A 20,718-nucleotide genomic window follows, 5' to 3' on the forward strand; every position below is an offset into this window, starting at 1 on the left:
GAATGTACTTTACGGTACGTTTTAATTTGCAAATGTTTGTGAAACTATTTAAACTCAAATTGTTCGAGTGATTATACAGCCCGTGCCTTTCACCTTCATTCACAATGAAAACCATTGCCCTACTCAGTCCATTTGTGCACAATAATTCAACAATTATTGGCTATTCATACTATTCACAGTGGCCCTCTGATCTCTGACCTACCTTTTAAAGCCAGAGAATACAGGGGTCTTTAGATCTACCTTTCACAAATGTCATATAATTACCCAGAAAAGTACGCAGGAAATTGCCATAATTTGAATTGTACATGTCAAATTATATTTGAAGGCCCTATCGTTTTAGTGAAAACAACTATATGATACAAAAGTATTACTGTGGGCTAAGAGAAAAGGTTTGGGTCTTGATTCTCTCTCTCTCTCTTTCTCTCATTTCTCTCCTCCCACGATTTGATCTGAACCCTTCTTTCTCTTTATCATTCTCTGACCCACATCCCTCTCCCCCTCTTCCTCTGTTTTCCCCTCTCTCCATCTCCCTCCCTCTCTCACTCCCTCGGAACATGCATATTCCTACCCATCTTTGGTAGCACTGCTGGGTGGAGGATAATTGATCAATCATGCTAATTGAAGAGTCTGGACGGCTAGCCCACCACAGCAGATGTGCCAATTTGCATTCATTAAGCCTGAGATGCCTCTTAATCACTGTACAGGTTTTGATTGACAACTTAACACCCCCTGGATCCGAACCTGCAGTCACTGCCTCTGTCAGAGATATTTACATTTCAAACGCACAGTCACAATACACTGATGATCCGACACAACATAAAACGATCTTTGTTTACTTGCAATGTTGTTGACTTTTTTACTTGCAATGTTGTTGTCCAGGCTATAAAGATGTATCATATGTACAAGTAGGTCTAAGACAATGTCCTGTCCAGTCAATCATCCAACCTTTACATAAGTGATAATAACATGGTTTGTAATACAATGACCATACAAGCAAATTATTGTCTATGAATGTTATTCAATGCATTGTCATTGAATAACATTCATTGCTCTAACCCGATTAATATGTGTGTGGCTTCCTTTGATAGAAAAGTGGAATGTCTAGAGGGAACAAGGAAACACAAACCCAGTCGGCCTGACATTAGGAAAGAGTCAATATTTGCATATCTTATTAGGTTACTGTCACAAAAGTAAGTGTCATTTATGTTAATAGTTGATAATGATGATGGAATGATAATGATTACTCAATAGGGACTGAGTATGGCTCTCACTGAATGGACTGTTTATCATTCAACTCTATGCATGCAGTTTCAAAAGGAATATCCATTGTTTTCCTCACACCACAGGGTACAATGACTGCCTCTGTAGCGCACCAGGTAGATTCAACTGAATTTGACTATGACTGTTTAGGATTTGTTTACTCAAAATGATAGACAAAATAACAGCCATACAAAAGGTTAATTCTGCCTATGTGCTATATTGTAGCTATATGTAAACCTAGACTGGTATTTGAAAACTCAATTTTCAAATCAGATTAGAGACAAAAGTGTAGTCTCCCTGCCAGATTGAAACTATTACAGCTGTATAATCTATCTCATTCAATTACATCCACATCCCCTATTATATGACATTACTTTTAATGTGCATCTCCAAGTCAGATTCATTTAAACGTAAACTTGATTATTCTGAGCGCACCGTAATTGCGTTGGAAAACGCTCCAAAAGAAACGGAGACACAAGACGGCAATTCATTCCTGTGAAGTCTAAGATATCCTGAGCAGAAAGCGAGGAGCCTGTGCTGGGTAGGACGCCGCCAGGTTGCGGCCGGGCTGAAGGAAGATTTCATTACCTCCACCCAAGGAGAGGGAGGATGACGGCCGTCCCTTATTAGATCTCTCTAATGACCCACGGCCACGTCTTCATTTGGGGCACAAGTGAAACTCAATAAGACAACAGTACTATTCAATAACAACGGTTGCAATTAGTGTACAGAAGTTGCACAACACCAGACACAAAGAAGGATCGAGAATTAAACACATGGGCGTTCCAGCCGTTCCGCCTCCACTCAGCTCTCACTGTATGGCTATGGAATGGCAACACTTGAGAGTTCCCCTACTGTATGCAGCTCTTCTCAAATCCCAGTGTCCCATGTCTCCAGTAAGGTACAGCCGTTGTTTGTCATGTCACCTTTTGAGTCCGCCTGTCTTGACCCCCTAGTCCTCTGCTGCTTGGTGACTAAAAGCTCTCCTTTCAAAGCAGGACTCGGAAAGGAGAGACACAGATGGGGACAAGGACACTTAGAATCTGATGGAGAGCGGGCTCGATCCACGAAGGGAGATTTCATGCAACATTTCACCTGTCGCCCGGAGTGTTGCCGAAACTCAAGCACACACACATACAGTCCAAACGAATACACAGACACACACTTCTTCACTCAAACATACACACACACACACGCACAAATCCTGTACATTACACACCAATGCACAGGCACACACACAGGGAAAGCAATCTAAGCCTACTGTTTGGGTCTTGAGTCTAGACTGTGAGCCAAGATTCAGACAAAGTCCGTAGCCCTCTGCGAGTTTATCAAACTGTGCCCCAGGCATGCATCCATCTGTGCGAAACATGGCTGTTGCTCTCCCACACTGTAAGGCCCAGCCTTTATCTACAGATGGTACTACTGAGCAGGAATGTGACCTTTGATTTGGCTCCTCGCATGGAATGGGAACGTATGCTGCCCAATGAAAACTGGGAACGGCTTAATTTGGTCTCTCTAGCATGGCAGATGAGCACACGACTGTTTGTGTGGCAGTTATCTGATGAATGCAATTTATAGATTTAGATAATGTGTCCAAGCTAAGTGTCTCCATGTGAGGCCAATTCAACCCGGAGACCTAGGGAGAGAGAGGGACAAAAATGATGGAAAGAGAGAAAGAAAGGAAGACTGAAAGAAACACTGACAGAAAGAAAGAAACAAAGAAACAAGAAAAGAGAAACCTTGGAGGATATTTTAACAATGCAGTCATCCCACAAATGCATGATAAGAGAAGGTTTGTGAGAGAGATACCAAAGTTCTGAACAAAAGTAAAGTAAAACTGAATTTAAGAATTCAAGTAAGACAGAATTGGGAAATTACTTTTAGCTGTTTCCACTGTCTTGTATTTCAATGGTTAAGATTCAGGAGCAAAAAAGACCTATCAAGTCCTTCCCCAACAAATAAATTGAATTAAAAGAACGTCCATTTCCTTTGTCTCGAACTGAGGAGCTTTTTCCTTGTCTCTGCTAACACTTCATAACGAGATTCCGCCAACAAACCGTGATGGCATACAGTACACCACAGACAATGAGCTATTTCGTATGGCTCTGAACCGAGTTCTTCTGCTGCTCTTTCTGGGCCTGTGAATGGTGGCATGTGTGGCCATGTCAGGAGAGGGAGCCTGGAGCCTGGCTGCTTACTTCTGCTCTGGTTCTTCACTTCTGAACCCTGGACACATAGCTACCAGGGCTGGGGGTGAGGGGGTGGGTGGGGTGGGGATTTGCGCGCATATCTACACAGATGCTGGCCGAGTGAGCAGGGACAACGCTACATTGTTCCCCCTTTCGTGCAGCAAGACAGCCTCCTTGGCTTGTGAGTGGCTACATGGGAAACACAACAGATCACCACCCTGCATGCATGGGGTTTCAGCCGGCAACGGAGCACCAGAACCACAGCCCAGAGATAAACCCTGCGTATCCTGCACGTCAGTTCCAGCACACTGCTGACACGAACATACAGAACGCATACAGCGCATAATCTGGAGGGGGAAAAAAACGAACGGGCCGACCCACGCAGGCTGCGAAGTAGAACCGTAAAGAGAGAGAGAGGAGAATTTCTAATAAGGAAAACATCCCTGAATGAGTTCTCTTTTGTCTGAGGACAGCTGCAGTTTTTTGTTGTTGTCGTTAGCTCCTGGTTAAGACGGGAAGGGTTAGAACTCGGGGCAAAACCAAACACGGGGTCACCGTTACATAAGTGGGAAGTGTGTCTATGTATTTTTTATGTAGGTAAGTCCCAGCTCGGCTTGGGTGGGGGGTGGGGGGGTGAGTGGGGCGGGGGTGGCCTTATGGAGGCTGCAACGGGGGCTGAGTTCTGTTTGCAGCTCTACCGAGCAGGTAATTCACAAGCAGGGGGACGTAAATAAAAGATAACACAGGAACACAGCTGACTCTCTTATGCATCCCTTTGACTCCTCCTTTTGCTCAAGTGAAAGAGTTTGAAGAACTTGGATTCTCGGAATTTGTCTGCCACCCTCTCAGACCCCTCGGACCAAATGTCTCTCGGTCGCGGGCAGAAATAATAAAAAAGGTATGTAGGCGTGGAAGGGCGCCAACGAAAACACGAGCGTATTATGACGCAGCAATGCAGAAACCTGGGAAAGGTCTGCCCCCCCCCCGTCTAATGAAAACACCTCTGTCTAACTTGAAACACAAGAGCAAGTCTGTGTCCGCTTTCAATATTGGCTTTAAAAGCAAATAAGTGACTTTTATTGTTATTATCCTGATTTCTCGACTTGGCATTAATGTGTTTGCTTTTCATTTAGTCAGGAGTGAAGAGACTGGCTTCAGACAGCATGCTCTGAATAGGTCGAGAAACCACAAGTACGTCACAGGGAGATGACTTGGACTGCGAAGGATCCACATTTTCTTTTCATTGATGGTCTTGGCCGACAGGTCTGTTCAACTGGCATAATAAATACCTTATTCTCCTGTGTGAGTGTTTGGGCATGTGTTAGAACATAGTCTAGCTGGGACTAGGTGCTTCCGGAGTTTCACAACTCCTAGAGCGTACAAAATGTCCTGCTCTAGCAATGTGATTGTTTTGCAGGGTGCCTGCCTTTTGGCCATGGAACACTAACACCAGGGCTAGTCCGTGCAGGTATAGTATCTGGAGGAAACAGGGGGAGCCATGGACAAACCCAGCGGTGCAAGACTGAGCAACAGCACATTTTCCTTGTCGGTTGCTGGACCAAACAGCAGCTGAACTTATCAGGGACTGCAGATGCCCTGAGCCCTATCTCCCTACAGCCTAAAAGGAAGCTGTTACTTCAATCTGTCATAACTCCGGTTGTAATGTCTAATAACTATGGCTCCCCTGTGCCTCGTGGGCATAACCAGTATACAGCACAAGTAGCACACAGTAACAGTTCACAAGTTCTTCATTCCTCGTTAGTGCATGTTGAGTCACATCATGTGTTATCTGTTGATATTACAACTGATTTTATAGCTTAAAAATCAAAAATGAAAACCCAGTAAGCTTTTCACAAGGTTCTTACAAAAACTTGTAAGCGGGCCTGTATCCTGAAAAGCAAGCCCCCTTTCTGTCAGTGTATGAAGAGTCACATCAGGTGTTACCTGTGGAAATCACATCTAATCATATCGGTGTTTCATTCAAGGTGTTCATCCTGTGTGCAGGACTGTATCCTGAAGACTACACAGTAGGAAAGGAGAGGCGACTCACCTCCACAATGTCGGAGTTGGTTCTGCTCTCGTGGGGCTCGTTGTACTCTGTGTACTTGAGCAGGACTTTATCCATGTCCGTGCTGGCGTACTGGAACAGTTTGTTGGAGCTGTTGAAGATGATGAGGGCTATCTCACAGTCACAGAGAACACTCAGCTCATAGGCCTTCTTCATCAGACCAAACTTCCTCTTTGTGAACGTTACCTGGGAAACACAAAGAGAGAGAGAGAGAAAGAGAGAGAGGAGGGAGAGAGAGAGAGAGAGAGAGAGAGAGAGAGAGAGAGAGATAGAGAGAGAGTAAATACAGACATACTTTACTTACTGTAGCTGTCTTTGAACTAGTATTACACAGACAAGTGTACCAGGCAGTGACTAAACTAGATTGGGAAGAATGTTGAATTGAGTGTGGTGATCCAGTTGGTGGGATTGCCACAGATTGGTTTGTTAATGTAAAGTTTGACGACACAAAAAAGCCCTGTTTGCCCATCTCCAGTATCTATCAATCAAACACTGACACTTGCTTGTTGTGTTCGTCCTTACGAAAACTCCACAGGGCATGTGACTCAGTAGTGGGGTTTAGCCGACCAGAGGTCAGACTGTGTCGGAGGTAGAGACAGGTCAGGGAGCTGAGTCAGAGCATCTGCAAACAAGTGATCCATATATATTAGCGTCTGGCTCCATGTTCCCTACGTACAGCACATACATGCAGACAGGGTGACAGTGAAAGGGCGGCCCCTGTGCGGCTCTACCCGTAACATGAGTCCACGGCTGGGACTGCAGGTCGTACATCACGCCGGAGGTAACCCGACCCTCTCTGTAGAGCGTGTCCTGCAGTGCTGTCTCTGTGCCTCATGCACTTGTCATTATGTTACACCCCTTTACCGCAGTACCATCTTGTCCTCTATTGCCCTACAAACTCATTCATTTAGGATTCTAGGAACGCACGTGTGTTACACAAAGTGGGTTTCGAGAATACGGTTTTCGATGGAGCCTTGCCACTAGAATGTACTGTGTGTTTGATGTGAACCCGCATGAATGTGTACTATCTTCCGCCAATTTCAGTGACCTGCTATGGGGGAGCAGAGCAGATGAGCTGGCTTTGTTCAACTTTAATTGGTCACAGCTTGCAGTTAGCTTCATTTAAAATTGCATAATGCAGCCTAATCCTGTGAACTGTATTGAGTCTCTGTATCCAGTCAGCCAGTGAGGTCACTCCAACTGTGAAAAATGAATTTCCAAAATCCCACACTACAGGTAATTACACAGGTCTATTAATTCTCTTCTAGACACACAAAGCTTCCCACGTCAAGCATTCAGGTGTCTGCTATGACAGACCAACTACCAGAACAGACTATTTATTGCATATATCAAAATTCATGAGTCATAGCAGTGTTTTTAAACAGAGTTAACCACCCTTTGATACTGTAGATGCACATAAGTGAGATTCTTCACTTGTTTGCACTTCGCATACTAATTTAGTCATTTTATTGATCATGTCAGTATCTTTATAAAACGGCAGCATTTCTGATGGATGACTCGTGTGATCGTCCAGTCCTGCGGTACATTTTTCCATGCTTCTTGCAGGATTTGCAATACCAAATCTTTTGACTTTTGATGCAACACAGTTTCAAAAATGTTGAGGCTGAAAATTAGAGGTGGCCACTGGGATTTTCATTTTGTTTTTGTTTACTACACTTTCTGTTACTACATTCCTTGATTTAGGTTAAACTTTCCGGTGTGGGACCAACAGCCCCCACCCAGCTGAAACTTCCTCACCTCTCTTAAATCAAAGAGGAATGATTTAGCTTGTTTGTTTGTTTATCCACCTGGAAAACGCTCACTGTCACAGGAGAAATGAAGGCATACATGGTATGCTCTTTAACAGATGAGTGTCTGCTAAACCATTGAGATGTCCCATTTCAGCAGGATGAACACAAGGAGGAGGAGGTAGAGGTGGTGGTGGAGGAGGTGGTGAAGGGGAGCTAGTTCTACCCAGCTGGCTGGCTGAGTGCAGCTTTGCTGACCCAGGGCCCGCTTCATTTCCCCTGCAGGAGCACAGACTCCCTCCACCCTGCCCCAACCCTAGCCTGGCTCTGCCCTCGTATGTACTTCCGCTCAATTTGGATTTTGCTTCTGTACTAGGTCTGGGAGTTTGACTCTGAAGTCGGTTTTCAGAAACACATTTTTTGTAGGTCCAATCAGCGAACAGAGGGAGTGGCTGAGAACGATGATGTTAATGTCGTGCACTAGTTTGAGTTGTTCAGAAATGGCGGCGCGAGTGAAGCTATTCTGCGGTTGTGGCAAAGCTGCCGAATATCCATAAGTTAAAGCCGGAGCAAGTTAATTCCTTGCTGAGTTTTGTTGGTGGCCATGATGTTGTGGCCCTCCTCCCCACGGGGTTGGGGAAAAGTTTGATTTTCCAGCTATGGCAGCTAGTTCCGTTACAGCAGAGGTGAAGGAGTTGGCTAAAGCAAACGCTTGCAATTGGTTATGGCAGATCAGAGTGGCTCTGGGCAGATCCAATAGTTTTAAACTTCAACAGAGGACCCGCCTTTAAGGAAGTTAAACCTTGTCAATGGGGCGATCCCAGACCCTCTGTACAATTGAAATGTACAAGGGTCTGGTTAGGTCCAGGCTACCCCAACCCTGCCACCTCTAAAGAAACATCTCCCAGCTAGCCCATTTATATGCAGTGCCCTAAGTAGTAAACAGCTCCTATCAACAACCAAGTAGAACTAATAAGCATCTGGTTTAATTCCTGTACAATACAGGAAGTAAAAAGAGTAAATTAATTCAATGAGCAGTGAAGTGAATCATAAGCAGAATGACTTGAGATTGCAGCAGAAACCAGCCTCTTCCATCTGACACTGTCACTGCACATCCACATGTGACATCCACAGTTCCCAAAACAATAATAAAGTGAAAAAGTGAAAATCAAGAGGACATTCTGTTTCTGCTATGTGAATCTGCCATGCTCATTTCAACAGTTCTACAGAATATTCTTTGAAAAAATGAGTTAAGTGTACTTGAATAAAGTTACAGTAATTTATACTTTCTCCTTTGATAAGGTCACCGTAATAACCTATACAAAGACACACCGAACAGTACAGTCACTGCATTATTCTCACCTGATTGTCTCTGTCTGAAAACCATGACCTTTTCACAGTCTCTTGCTGTAAGAAGTTACTAATTATATTCTGACACCAACTTCTACATACTTGTTTAACTGTTACCTGTCTTAGCTTTCTCAATTCATCAGTAGGGAATAGGAAGGACTTGTGTACAGTTGTGTGTGCACAAGCCCATGTGTGTGAGTGTGTGTGTGCCCTCTAACAAGGACCAGGACAGACCTGTCACTCATACGGTATATCAGTGTCCTTTCTCAGGGAAACAAAGAAGTCAACATGACAAACACGCAGACATCTGATAGTAAAGCTGCATGTAGCCAGGACGTTACTTGGAGGTGATGCCCGAGTCACTGACACCTACACCAGGGCTGAGGAGCTGACTGCTTTATGAGAAGGCTCCATGTCAGCTCCTATGATCCCCACAGCAGACAGGGCTGTATGGGGTAGAGAGGACAAGAGCCCAGGCACCAGCTGGCAGAGTGACCCAGGCCCCCTGGCTGGAGTCCGGGCTGAGCTGGAGCAGGGGGGGGGGGGGGGGGCGGGACTGGGAGACAGGCCACGGCCTCTACTGCTGTCTGCCTGGATCAGCTCTCCCTGAAAGGATGGAGTGCCCCTGGACCCCCATGTGGACCACTAGAGTACCCACAGGCTTGGTCCAGCAGCTGGGCTTGACTTCAACTGCACTGGGTCCCTACTGATAAGTCCTATATGCTTTCAGCTCATTTGTTCTTGTATGTCAAGCTTTCCTGGAAGTAATAAAAACTTAGATACAATACTACATTCAATATATCCCAAATAATTTGGAGGCACACAAATGAACAGAAAAGCAAGAATCACATAACCGAATCATGTAATAATCTGCTTTTAGATGACAAACTATAAATAGGCCTCCACAGTTACAGATAATCACTGTGACCTCTCGCTAATGTCACACGACAGGAGAACTTATCATCGGTTTACCACCGGTTTCTACCCGCCGCCCCCCTATCTATCAACAAAGTATTTTACCTGTTAAAGAATCATGACAATTTCAGCAAGGGCAGTGGGATGAGAAATGGAGGGATGTACAGTCTTGCTCCCTGGTGGAGCAAGACATAGATTAAGACAGAGAGAGAGAGAAATCAAGAGAGAGAGAGAAAGAGAGAGAGAGAGAGAGAGAGAGAGAGAGATAAAGAGAGAGAGAGAGAGAGAGAGAGAGAGAGAGAGAGAGAGAGAGAGAGAGAGAGAGAGAGAGAGAGAGAGAGAGAGAGAAGAGCTCTGTGCCCACGAGCGTGTTACGTACCCTGGCTCCATCCAAAGTGAACCACAGCAAGGGCAGGCAACCCTCCACCCAGCCGCAGAATCATCAAACTTTTAATGACTTGGGCAATTACCCCCGGTGTGCCTGCCTAATGGCATCCAGAGGACGTCGTTAGGCACGAGGAGCTACGCCCCACGCTCGCTAGGCCCTGACAAGCCAGTTCCCTGTCCCCACACTGCCTAATCAGGCCACTCTGTACCTTCCACTGTACCCACCGCGCAAGATCCTGGACGACCCTCTTCCGGGAAGATGTGCGTACCGTTTACGGGGCACAAACCGTCACGGCACCGTCAGAACGCACCGCAGAGCCGCTTTCTGTCTGAGAGCCTCAGCCGTTTGGGGCTAGGGACGTGGCCAAGACCAACTCTACCATGAGGAACAGCCTGTGATCTGATGCTTGTCACACTGTGCCAAATTATTTTCATGGGGCAGGTGTGTGTTGGGGGGGTTATTGTAGGCATGAGTCAATTCTTTCATTAGGTGAAGGGATGGATGTGGTGGCTGGTGGGGCTGTGGCTGGAGTTGAGGCTGGGGCTGGATCCTTCATGTTTCTTACAGGGCTCATAGCAGGCTCAAGTGTGGCTTTGGGTGACATATATAAATGCCATGTTATGTGTCAAACCAGACAACGTTGTCCTGTCTTTGAATGACAACAGCGCCATTGGCAGAGGTGTTGATAGGGAAGAGATATGCACGATGATAAAAAGGAAACCGAAAGAAATATGAAACAATTTGCCCACTTTAAACACTGCAATGGTGTCTGGGCTCCTGCCCAGTATCTGGAAGCTAATCCATTTGTTGTGATAGATAGTGCAATTATAGACCTCCGGCCCATGCCATACTCTCTGCCGTAAATCCTGAAAGGTCAACAGCCCATCCAGAGCTCTCCCAGTGATGATGCTATAAGCCCCCACTGTCCCCACGCTACCTCCTGTACTACCACGCTATTTAATTAGCCCACTTAAGGCCCTCTTTCAATTCAACGCTATGAATACGGATTGCTCACGGCAAAGCCAGGCTGATAAAGATTCTAATTGTCTCCCTACAATGGCGCCCGCATGCTAATGGCCATTCCCCCTAGGTTGAAGGCACACCCCAGAGAGATGAGACCGTGCTTTGTGGTTCACGGAAGGAGGCTACACACACATAGGCACTTGCGCGCGCGCGGGCGCACACACACCCCTTCTCCACGCCGAAGCTTCATTTGAGAAGCCCTCACAGCAGTGTACGAACAGTGGCCTATTCTCATTTGGCGGTAGTGTGCTGAGCCAGCTAAAGCCTCATAATGGCGACGCCTGGGTTCCACTGATAACCATTCCCTGTGATGAGAGAGCGTGACATTTCCAATCTGATGGACGGAGAACACAAGAGAGAGCTTTCTTTTTAAACAGGGTCTTTGTCTCCATGGCTCCACTTCTCGATAAAACAATCCTTGCTTCTCTACGCCCTCAGGCTACATTCGGGCATAGATTTCAAAGGTTAGCAGTGTGCCAATCAAGCCCTCCAAGACAACCTGACTTGATGTTACTTCCTGTCTGCCTCTCGAAGATGTCACAGGTCGGGGAACACGATGCAGATAGTAACTATGTCTCTCTCTCTCGTTACTCTCCTACAGCCGCCCTCCTCCCTTCTTGTCCCCCTGCCCTCCTATTTGTATCCCACCCACTGCCAGGTGTTATGCTGATAATTGGCCCGTCGTGTGGATTTTTGTTTCTCACTTGGCTGAACTGCTAGCCACAGAGTAACTGTCAGAGACAGGGGGGGGGAGCTGAGGGCGAGGGGCAGGAGGTCTCATGTTATCACCCTCCGGAGGGCGAGCACAACCTCAATTAGCTTTCTGTGTGCACGGCAGAAAAAGTTGTTTCTCCTGCACGTAAGGTGCAAATGATATTTTTTGAGAGGGTGTGAATACGATACATCCTTTTGGTGCCTCCGACAAGCTCAGGTATTTCTTTGAAACAGATTTTTCAGTGATGGAATGTAGGGGAAAATATTGAGATTTCGAAAGCTAAACGGTAGCCAGTGAACATTGCGTCGCACATCATTAGTTGTTAGAGATTTAATCTTAAAAGTGATGTCTTCTCAAATCTATGGAGAAGAAAAAAAGTTAGTAAAGGGCTCTGTCACAAAGGCACTGCATTTATATGAAAAAAACTCACGGTTTTTAACCAAGTGTTTCGAAAAATGTACCGTTCAGTACAGTACATCGCATTCTTCCATTGCATCTCGGGAGGCTGTACAGGGAAGGCTCCTGTGGAGTAGCGTAGTGTACTGCACCGGTGTTTAGGAGTTTATATTTAGAGAGAGCAGCCAGGGTGAGCTGTAGGCCGCTCTCTCTCTGCGGCCAGCCTGGGCAACGGCAGGGCAGACTGAGGGGAGAGAGAAGGGAGAACTGTGTGCTCCTGACCCACCCTGCTAATGAGATGGTGCTGTGGTGTGGGCCTGCGCTGCCTGCTCTTAATTACTACCGAGCAGCTGCAACCGCACGGAGCTGGCCTGGGGCTGGGCTGGGGGCTGGAGCTGGAGCGAGGGGCCCCGCTAGGCCTGCAGACAGACCCAGCGGTGGGGAGCGGCCGCAAGCAGCCCCGCTGATGCCCGCTCGCCCCCACGCTCCCTCCCACGCTGGGAGGCCCTCGAAGCTCCGCTTTGCTCCTCAGCCGAGCCTGCTCCTGCCTCCTCATCAACTTCTCAGGCTGAAATTGCAGGGTGGCGATGGGGTAAAGAATGCCTGACAGGACAGTATGGCTGCACTGACGAAAATGTGTCACGCACACTGTTTCTCTGGTGAGGAGTTCAGACGAGGATCGTTTATCTCGATCCTTACGGTCCTTGTATGAATTACCCACAAGGCAGCCTCCATTTTTATCTCAGTCATGACTCCATCCAGACGGGATCTCTAATCACAAAAACACAATGTTCTTTTTGCGTGATTCCATTCCATTCTACAGAAAATGTAATAGCGCATGTATCCACTGTAAAATGAAGGCTTATAACCAGCACTCTAAATCCTCATCAACTAGTACAAAATGACCAGTACACAGTACACAATAATACTGTTCATGAAAACATGTTTGTGCTATCATTTATTTGTATTTTTACTCCATACAAAGAATCAATCTAGGAATAAATATCATTTTCACTAAGCCTGTTCATCCAAGCTTTCATCAAAATGTACTTTCTGTGAGGAATATCCATTAAAAATAATGAGTTTTTTTTTTTACTGAACTGATAGTCCTCATGGCAGCCATTCACGCTGGCAAACAGTGTTACCTCAAACTGAATGGCTATGCCAACATAAGAACTGGGCTTCTAGTGAGAGGGTGCTTGAGTTGGCTTGTCACAGCTGGGCCGGGCTGAGAGAGAGCGAAGCCTCACTTAGACTGATGGGAGTGCTTGTGTGTCCCCAAGGGAGCGTGTGGAGAATGTTTGTGCTGAGGTGATCCCGTGACACTGACCTGTCTGTTCCTCTCGTCCATGATCCTGGTTATCTGGATTTTCTTCCGTCCCATGACTGCGTCCTTTCTGCTCTCTCTGACACCTCGGGAATATCAGAAAAACGACAAAGCTGGTCTCCCTTCGCTCTCCTAGTACATTGTACAGCACTCTCTCTCTCTCTCTTCTCTCTTCTCTCAACGTCTGCAACGTCAACGTCGTGACCACACCGTAGTCTGCAAAGGGAGAGACAGAGCGAGAGAGAGAAGGGAAGAGAGAGACGCAGCACAGTTAACAACACAACACTCAGAGATGCGTCCTTAACCCCCCTCACACCCAGCACATGTGTGGAGGGGGGGCTGGTCGCACTCTATGTTCCATTTCCTGACACGACTAGCAAGAACACAAGGGCAATGTGGTGACTCCTTATGTGGTGACTCTCCATCTGCGCATTCACTGCATTAGAGACACTGACACAAGCCCTCACATCCGTAGCTAGCCACAAACGAAGGGTCTTTGATGCAGGCTTAGTAATTCATGGTTGTTCTCCGCAAGGGATAGGAAGCGTTGCTCAAACCAAAAGGTGGCCGGCCCGAGTTACAAGGAAGCGGCAAACTGTTTTACAAGCCTGTGGAGGCAGAGCAAGCTTTCTTCCACCTGGTCTGACCCAATGCCACTGCCGGCTTTGCTGCTAAGATGATTAGAAGAGCACGATCTCAGGTTGACATAAGGTAAAGTCCTCAGAGGTGGAAGGAAAGGTTACGTCCACGTGAGGAACACTGCAAACTGGCATCACATTCATACCCCGCAGACACCCCTGGAGGCCTCTGCCCTGCCCCTGCCCTGTCACCGCTCATCTACTGGGAAGAGCTATTGCCCTCTCCCTGAATGAACATCCATCACTGACACATGGACACAAATACACAAGTAAATAGAAAATGTCTATTCACTACTTTTCTCCTCAGAGCACAAACTCCAGTTGAGGTTAACCTCTCGGTGTTCACTGCAGGCCTATACATACAGTCAGCATCCTTGACAACGGTTTATGATAGGCCTACAGTACGAGATAAAGGTGTATACGCCCAGAGGAGAAATGACAAAATGGACAGTTCCATTGGCAAGCAGTCATTTGTGGGTTAGAGACACCGGTATTACAGTGTCTGGCTGTCTGAATGTAACATACACTGTAGGCAAACTTGACTGCATTCGGCTAAGCCATCTCAACCCACGCACGGTAGGAAAGTAACCACACTAACCCCCATGGAGAATTTCCCTTAAACCACATCATAACACCCTGATGAAAATGAGAACGTTGTCGCTCATTCACCATTTCCAAATACTCATACTGACACTTTTTTCTTTACTTGCGAGTATGAGTATGTTTGTCAGTCTGGAAAACAGTTGTCTGGTTTTAGCGCTGGGCTGCACAAGTCAATAAATCACACATATCGCAGTGGTCTGTGTAAATAGAGGAAGGAGCTGTCAAAACGGTCTAAGACATGGTCTTCTCCAGAAGCGTAATTCCCCATGTCATGGCATTTATGTTACAGAAATCTGAAATGACAAGCTGAGGTCCCTCAGACTCCAGGTGTGCCTGTTAGAATTAGTGACAGACTTGAAAAGAAGTTGACCAAAATCGGTTTCCTTTATATGCTCCCTTTGCTGACCTCAATCCAGTCTGGTCTTTTGTTGAATTTAGACAACTCTCTCAAGTTCTCTGGATCAACAATAGCTACATTAAAACTGTTGATATTGTATTATTCATCTATAAAGCCACATGGAGATTGTGTGCTGTGCAAGATGTTACATCATAAACACAATTTCTTACTAGTAACTGCCAACACAACTGTCTTACAAGGATTATGAATAAGGACATTGTCCAGACTGAATTAGAAGTCGGACTCCTGCAGGGATGTGTTACTGCTCTTGAACGCAGCATTCAGGTTTCAATGATGGAGAGGTAAACGACATCTACATCTCCAGAGCTCCATGTTTCCCCCTAATCTTCTCGGGTGACGGGAGTCTAAGGCCGAATCCCAATACACCCCCTTACCCCTTACCCCTTCCCCTTAATTTACCCCTAGCCCTTGGCCCTCGAAAGTAAGGGGTAAGGGCTACATAGCCCTAGGAAATGGGACCCCACTTGGTTACAGGTACGTCGTATAGCACATATTGATATCTCCAAAGCAAGTAGTGTTATGCACTGTTATTAAATGAAATTCGCTGCTAATGGAGTTTACTTAAAACTGTAGACATGCTAATCAAAGAAATGCGGGACTGTTGTGCAATTCAACACTGTAGCATTAGCGTACCAAACTGGCAATCTTTAGAAACGTTTCGATTTGGAAAATGGTTGCAAATATATATGTTCAGGACTGTGTATAACACAAAACAAGACTGTCATCATTTTTTAATCAATTAATTAAGACGAAAATATCACATTTATCGGACTCTCTGGATGATCTGGCCGCCATTGTTGCCAGTCGCGCAGGATTCACATAGCCCTAGGTTTCAAGTAAGCCTCCGATCTTACTTGGTTTTACCCCTTAGTCTTAGCCCTACCCCTAGCTCCAAAAGAGTATCGGGACACTAGCTCTCACGGGAATGCGCAAAACTAAGGGGAAGGGGTAAGGGAGAGTATTGGGATTTGGCCCGAAACCCCCTCTGGATTGCTGCAGCCCATGGGCCCTGGGAACCAGGCCAGCAGGGCCAGAAGCAAGGCTACCAACAAGGCCAACTGCAGGGGAGCACGGTAACCCAAACGAGAGTAGGTTCTTGGTCAACCAAGTTATATCAACACTCATCTCTCTCTCTCGTTTGTTGGTTTGAGTTCTTGTGACTGAGGTTTCACCAAGCATTGACCTATTGTTTAGTAATGTTAATTACATGAGGATTTTGGGTTTGCTCTGTGGGGCTTGGAACAAACGGATATGGTGATCTCACTACTGATGCTTTGTGAACACCCACCTCTGTGTATGTGAGGGGATTTTCCTTCTTTTTTTTCTATGACCTGAGGACCATCTGAATATACTGAATGACGTCTCTTTAATGTATCCAAGCATTAAGAGAATACCCTCCACAATCCAGCAGTGTCCTTTTCAGAGGACCTTGATACAGTACAACTGGTCTACTTTGTCTTTGATTAAAACCAGTCCAGCACTTCTGAAAGGTGCTTACAAAACATTTGTACCGCAACGATCAATACATGGGGAATATGTCTCTATAAGAGAGACCACATCAGCATGACAGGAAAATCAATACTACATGTCCCATAGAAAGAGCAGATGCAACCATGCCCCTGACAGAAGCCTTGGTCACAGTCTAAGTGAGTCACTGTGTAGTATCCACTTTTTAAAAATCTTACAAAGGAGAGTGATTTTTGACTGAATCTATGTGTGAGTCATGTCCAGAGAGGGGAGTCCAGAGGTACAGGCTCTCTCTCTTTCCCTCTCTGTGCTTCCTCCTCCTCTTCTTCCTCCTCCTCCTCCTCCGCCTCCTTCTTCTGCCCTCTGGGAGACAGCTCTGGGCGGCTTGGTGTCGGGGTCGGCCCTTTCACACTCAATAAAACATGCTCAACTCCCACTGTAATTACTGAACACCGCACATCCTCCTCCCCTCTGCTTGTAAGCCTGGGTAAGCTGTGCACGTACGCACACCGCCGTGTAGCATGACTGATCCTTACATTCCCATCTGTTGTCCCACATAACATAATACCCGTCAGGTTGGCTTGATGCAACTTCTATGAGGCCAGGGCTTCCCGTAGAACGGTATAGCATGTTACTGTTGTACATTGCTTTGAGGGTTCACCATGAAGTACAGTGGGGAAGTTGTCTCCACTCCCACACGTCCTTTCTGGTGGTGGACAGCAGCCAAAGTCCTCAGCGTAGCCATGACAGTATAGCTTCCTGCGTCCAACCACAGGGCCGTGGGCAGACAAGACTCAACTTCCTGCGCCTCCGCTTCCTGTTATTCCAGCCCCTTGTAAATGACCCGGGCAGGGAAGTCAGAGGGAGGGCGGGAGGAGAGGGAGGTAAGTGGGTGAGGGGGGCCCGGGCGCCTCTGGCACCTCCTTCCTCTCTGATCCCTCTCCATGTTACCTCCTTTATGTCAACACTGAGACTAAATAACAACAGGCCTCCATCAGCCTGATTCTAACTGGGTGCTTTACAGTAAAGCTCATCATGCAGGCTGGGTGTGTTTAGGCTACAGTACCGCAGTAACGCACTCAAACACTTTCTATGCTATTAGAATGTAGGGCCTAGCTTGTTTTGACCATGGCTCATAATGACTTGAAACATTTCCTGAGTTACATAATGATGAATCACTACTCCATTACGATTAAATAAACAACCAAGTAAATGAGCACTAATCTACTGATTGGACAGGCTATGCTTTCTTTGCACAAAAACATATATACTTATAGCAATTTGAGTTAAAAAAAAATGCAAGATTAGCGATACAAATCAAGTTTATTTGTCACTGCATTATTCACAGTGCTAGTTTATGGCTCAGTTCCACTTCCAGCTAGTCAGAGTTGAAGAGGAAGGGAGAAATCCAGCAAAGTAAAGCCCTTATGTTGCTGTTGCATTTCAATGGGAGCCTGACAGAAGTGCATTATGAAATGAAGACACAAATCACTTTGTTCTTCCCCTCTTTTCCTTCGTCACCTGTAAAAGGGCCTGCAGGCCTGGGTTGGGAAGTGGAGGCAAGCCAGCCTCTCGCGCTCTAACACTTTTCTTTGTGAGAGCATGCTTATCTCCCACTCCAGCAGGGAGACGGAGGATCCTGCCAGACAGTCAGCCAGACAGTCAGCCAAGCGGGCAGGCAGGCAGGCCGGCAGCATCACTAGTGTTAATGTCTCCTGATGCTAATCTGACACATTGCTGATCCTTTAACAAACCAGTTTCTCCGTACCAGCTCTCTTTTCCCATTTTCTCTCTCTCTCTCTCTCTCTCTCTCTCTCTCTCTCTCTCTCTCTCTCTCTCTCTCTCTCTCTCTCTCTCTCTCTCTCTCTCTCTCTCTCTCTCTCTCTATATATATATATATATATATATATATATATATATATATATATCTGTCTATATATATATATATATCTTTATATATATATCTCTTTCCATCCCTCTCCACATTTCTTCACCTCTGTTTCCAAGGCAACTAATGAGATATAATTAATAAGATCTACCGAAAGGATGTGTGAACAGAAATGAGTGAAAAAGAGGCTTTGAGCTGGAGCAGAGCTTCAGTAGCGCGACACCTTGACTGCCACAGTACATTCACTTTCATTGCTTAGGCTGGCATTATCAGAACACACTGACTTACAAAGCATGAATACAGCATTGGAAGCTATTGTGCTTACTGTGTGAGCCACGTGTGACATTGTTCTGGAATAATCACATACTGTACAGTGTAACATAAACATTTAAGGGATGCACTGTAGTGTACAATTATTATGTATTGATGTATGCACAGTTATTCAAGTTTTAAATGGATGCCAGGGCTTGACATTAAGGCTTGTCCGCTTGTCCGGGACAAGTGGATTTTTTTGTAGGGCAAGTGGAAGAGAAAAGTACTTGGCCCGCTGGACAAGTTAAAACTCAAACAAAATGCCATGTTACTTCACGATTATATTTTACCGATTTTATTGACCGATTCTGCATTAGCAAAACACAAAAAAAGTGGCTTTGTTCCAAGATCTCTACAGACCAGCTAATTTGATGCTCAACACTTGAACGGAGGCTTATTACTGAAAGAGGAATTATTTACTGTGTAGTCTAAGTTACACTATCAGGGCTTTGAAATACTGCAACTTGCTCAAGTAGGCATATGGCTAGTCAAACATAATATTTCATAATAATTCCAGTAAATCAAGCAGTGTTGCAAGACCCAGTGAAATGTTCTACAGCTAGCAAACTAACGTTAGCTAGCATCGCTTACGACATTGGCTACCATTACAAAAAAGAAGTATACTTAAAGTTTATTTTGTAAGTATACTTAGTATAAAAAAGTATACTATTATCATGGTACTTAAAGTATACTAGCAGTGTACTTATTTATATACTATTTTTGTACTAAGTAAACTGAATTGGCCCACTTTTTAGGTCATTCAGTACACTTTAAAGTAAACTTATAGTGTATTTGAAGTTTACTTTTGAATACTGTACAGTAGCCTAAGTAGTGCACTTTTAGTTTATGAAGTATACTTCCTAAAGTACCTCAAAGTATACTTTGGAATACTGTAAAGTAACCTGTGTAGTGCACTTTACTTTGCAATACTCAAGTGTTCTTTCAATTAATGTAAGTACTTCAAGAAGTAAACTTAAAAATGTCCACTTACTATGATTTACTAATATATTTAAATGTTTAGAGGCCCCCTCAAATGCCGCTGATCTTGCGTCACTTGACGAGAATGGGGCCCCTTGTCAAGTGACACTGCAGATTCTTGACTAAAATAAGCTATTTACAGCGTTTGCATCAACATCGCAGGAATCCAGCTCTTCTTATCAAATGTAACAGTCATTTAACTCATTATTACAATGTTAAACCAGCACAACAATGACAATTACCACGCAACAGAACACTACATTCTAAACTGACACATAAAAAATTTGAAATTCATGAAGTTACATTTGTATTTTGAACAAACGGCAAACTTATCAGCACATTTTAACACTATTTAACGCTTTACATCATGGGAATTGACCAGCCAATGAGCCACGCTATCTTCATCTTTTCACATCGTTATTTTGTTCTTCACTCAGTTTGACATTATAATCTTCAAATGCATAATGCAACTCTTCTGTTGGCTTATTTCTCAAGTAGCATTTTCGTTTTTTCCATTAATACTCCAATTCATAAGTATTAATACATACATTTTGAAGTCCTATACTCTTAAGGGTAAGGGTAACTCTACTTCGCTAGGCTATCCTCAGTATTTGCAAGCTAGCTAGACTTATACTGTATCTAAAATAAGATGAATAGCCCCGAGACGAGCTTTCATGGGTGTTCGCGCGTCTATGTTCTTTCACTCCGTGTGCCTGCGCCTCGTCCATTACTGTTTACAACGTAAGCAGGACTACTTGGTTGGCTTTGCCTGAGAAATACAAGGTTTGGCGTGAGAGCGTGTGAATTGGTTGAAATGCGTGTGTCTTACGACCAATGCGTGAGAGTTGGCAGCCCTGTTAAAGGTGTATAGCCTACTTTACAGTTGAATATTAGCTGGTATTTACCTACGTACATTTAACCGATCCAAATGTTCCTAATTCTTGCTTGTTAAATCTTTACCCGAACAAGTGACTTTTGTGCAGGGACAAGTGAAACGTAAATGTAATTGTCCAGTGCCTCAAAAAGTTAATGTCG

General features: G+C 45.2%; 1 protein-coding gene across 7 annotated transcripts in view; it reads right to left on the minus strand.

Annotated features, from left to right (window-relative positions):
- The window catches only part of mef2aa (myocyte enhancer factor 2aa), a 58,977-nt gene that overhangs the window by 25,620 nt on the left and 12,639 nt on the right, over positions 1-20,718 (minus strand). For all 7 annotated transcript variants that reach the window (XM_084671442.1, XM_084671435.1, XM_084671441.1 and 4 more), the window contains exons 3-4: positions 13,383-13,595; positions 5,500-5,703 (exon numbers count right to left, since the gene is read on the minus strand). In XM_084671442.1, the coding sequence (XP_084527568.1) occupies positions 5,500-5,703; positions 13,383-13,436 (258 nt within the window). In that variant the 5' untranslated portion in view covers positions 13,437-13,595. The remainder of the gene's footprint in view (positions 1-5,499; positions 5,704-13,382; positions 13,596-20,718) is intronic.

The sequence above is a fragment of the Hypomesus nipponensis genome, chromosome 14 (genome assembly GCF_054491055.1).
Source record: "Hypomesus nipponensis isolate SF chromosome 14, ASM5449105v1, whole genome shotgun sequence".
NCBI lineage: Eukaryota > Metazoa > Chordata > Actinopteri > Osmeriformes > Osmeridae > Hypomesus > Hypomesus nipponensis.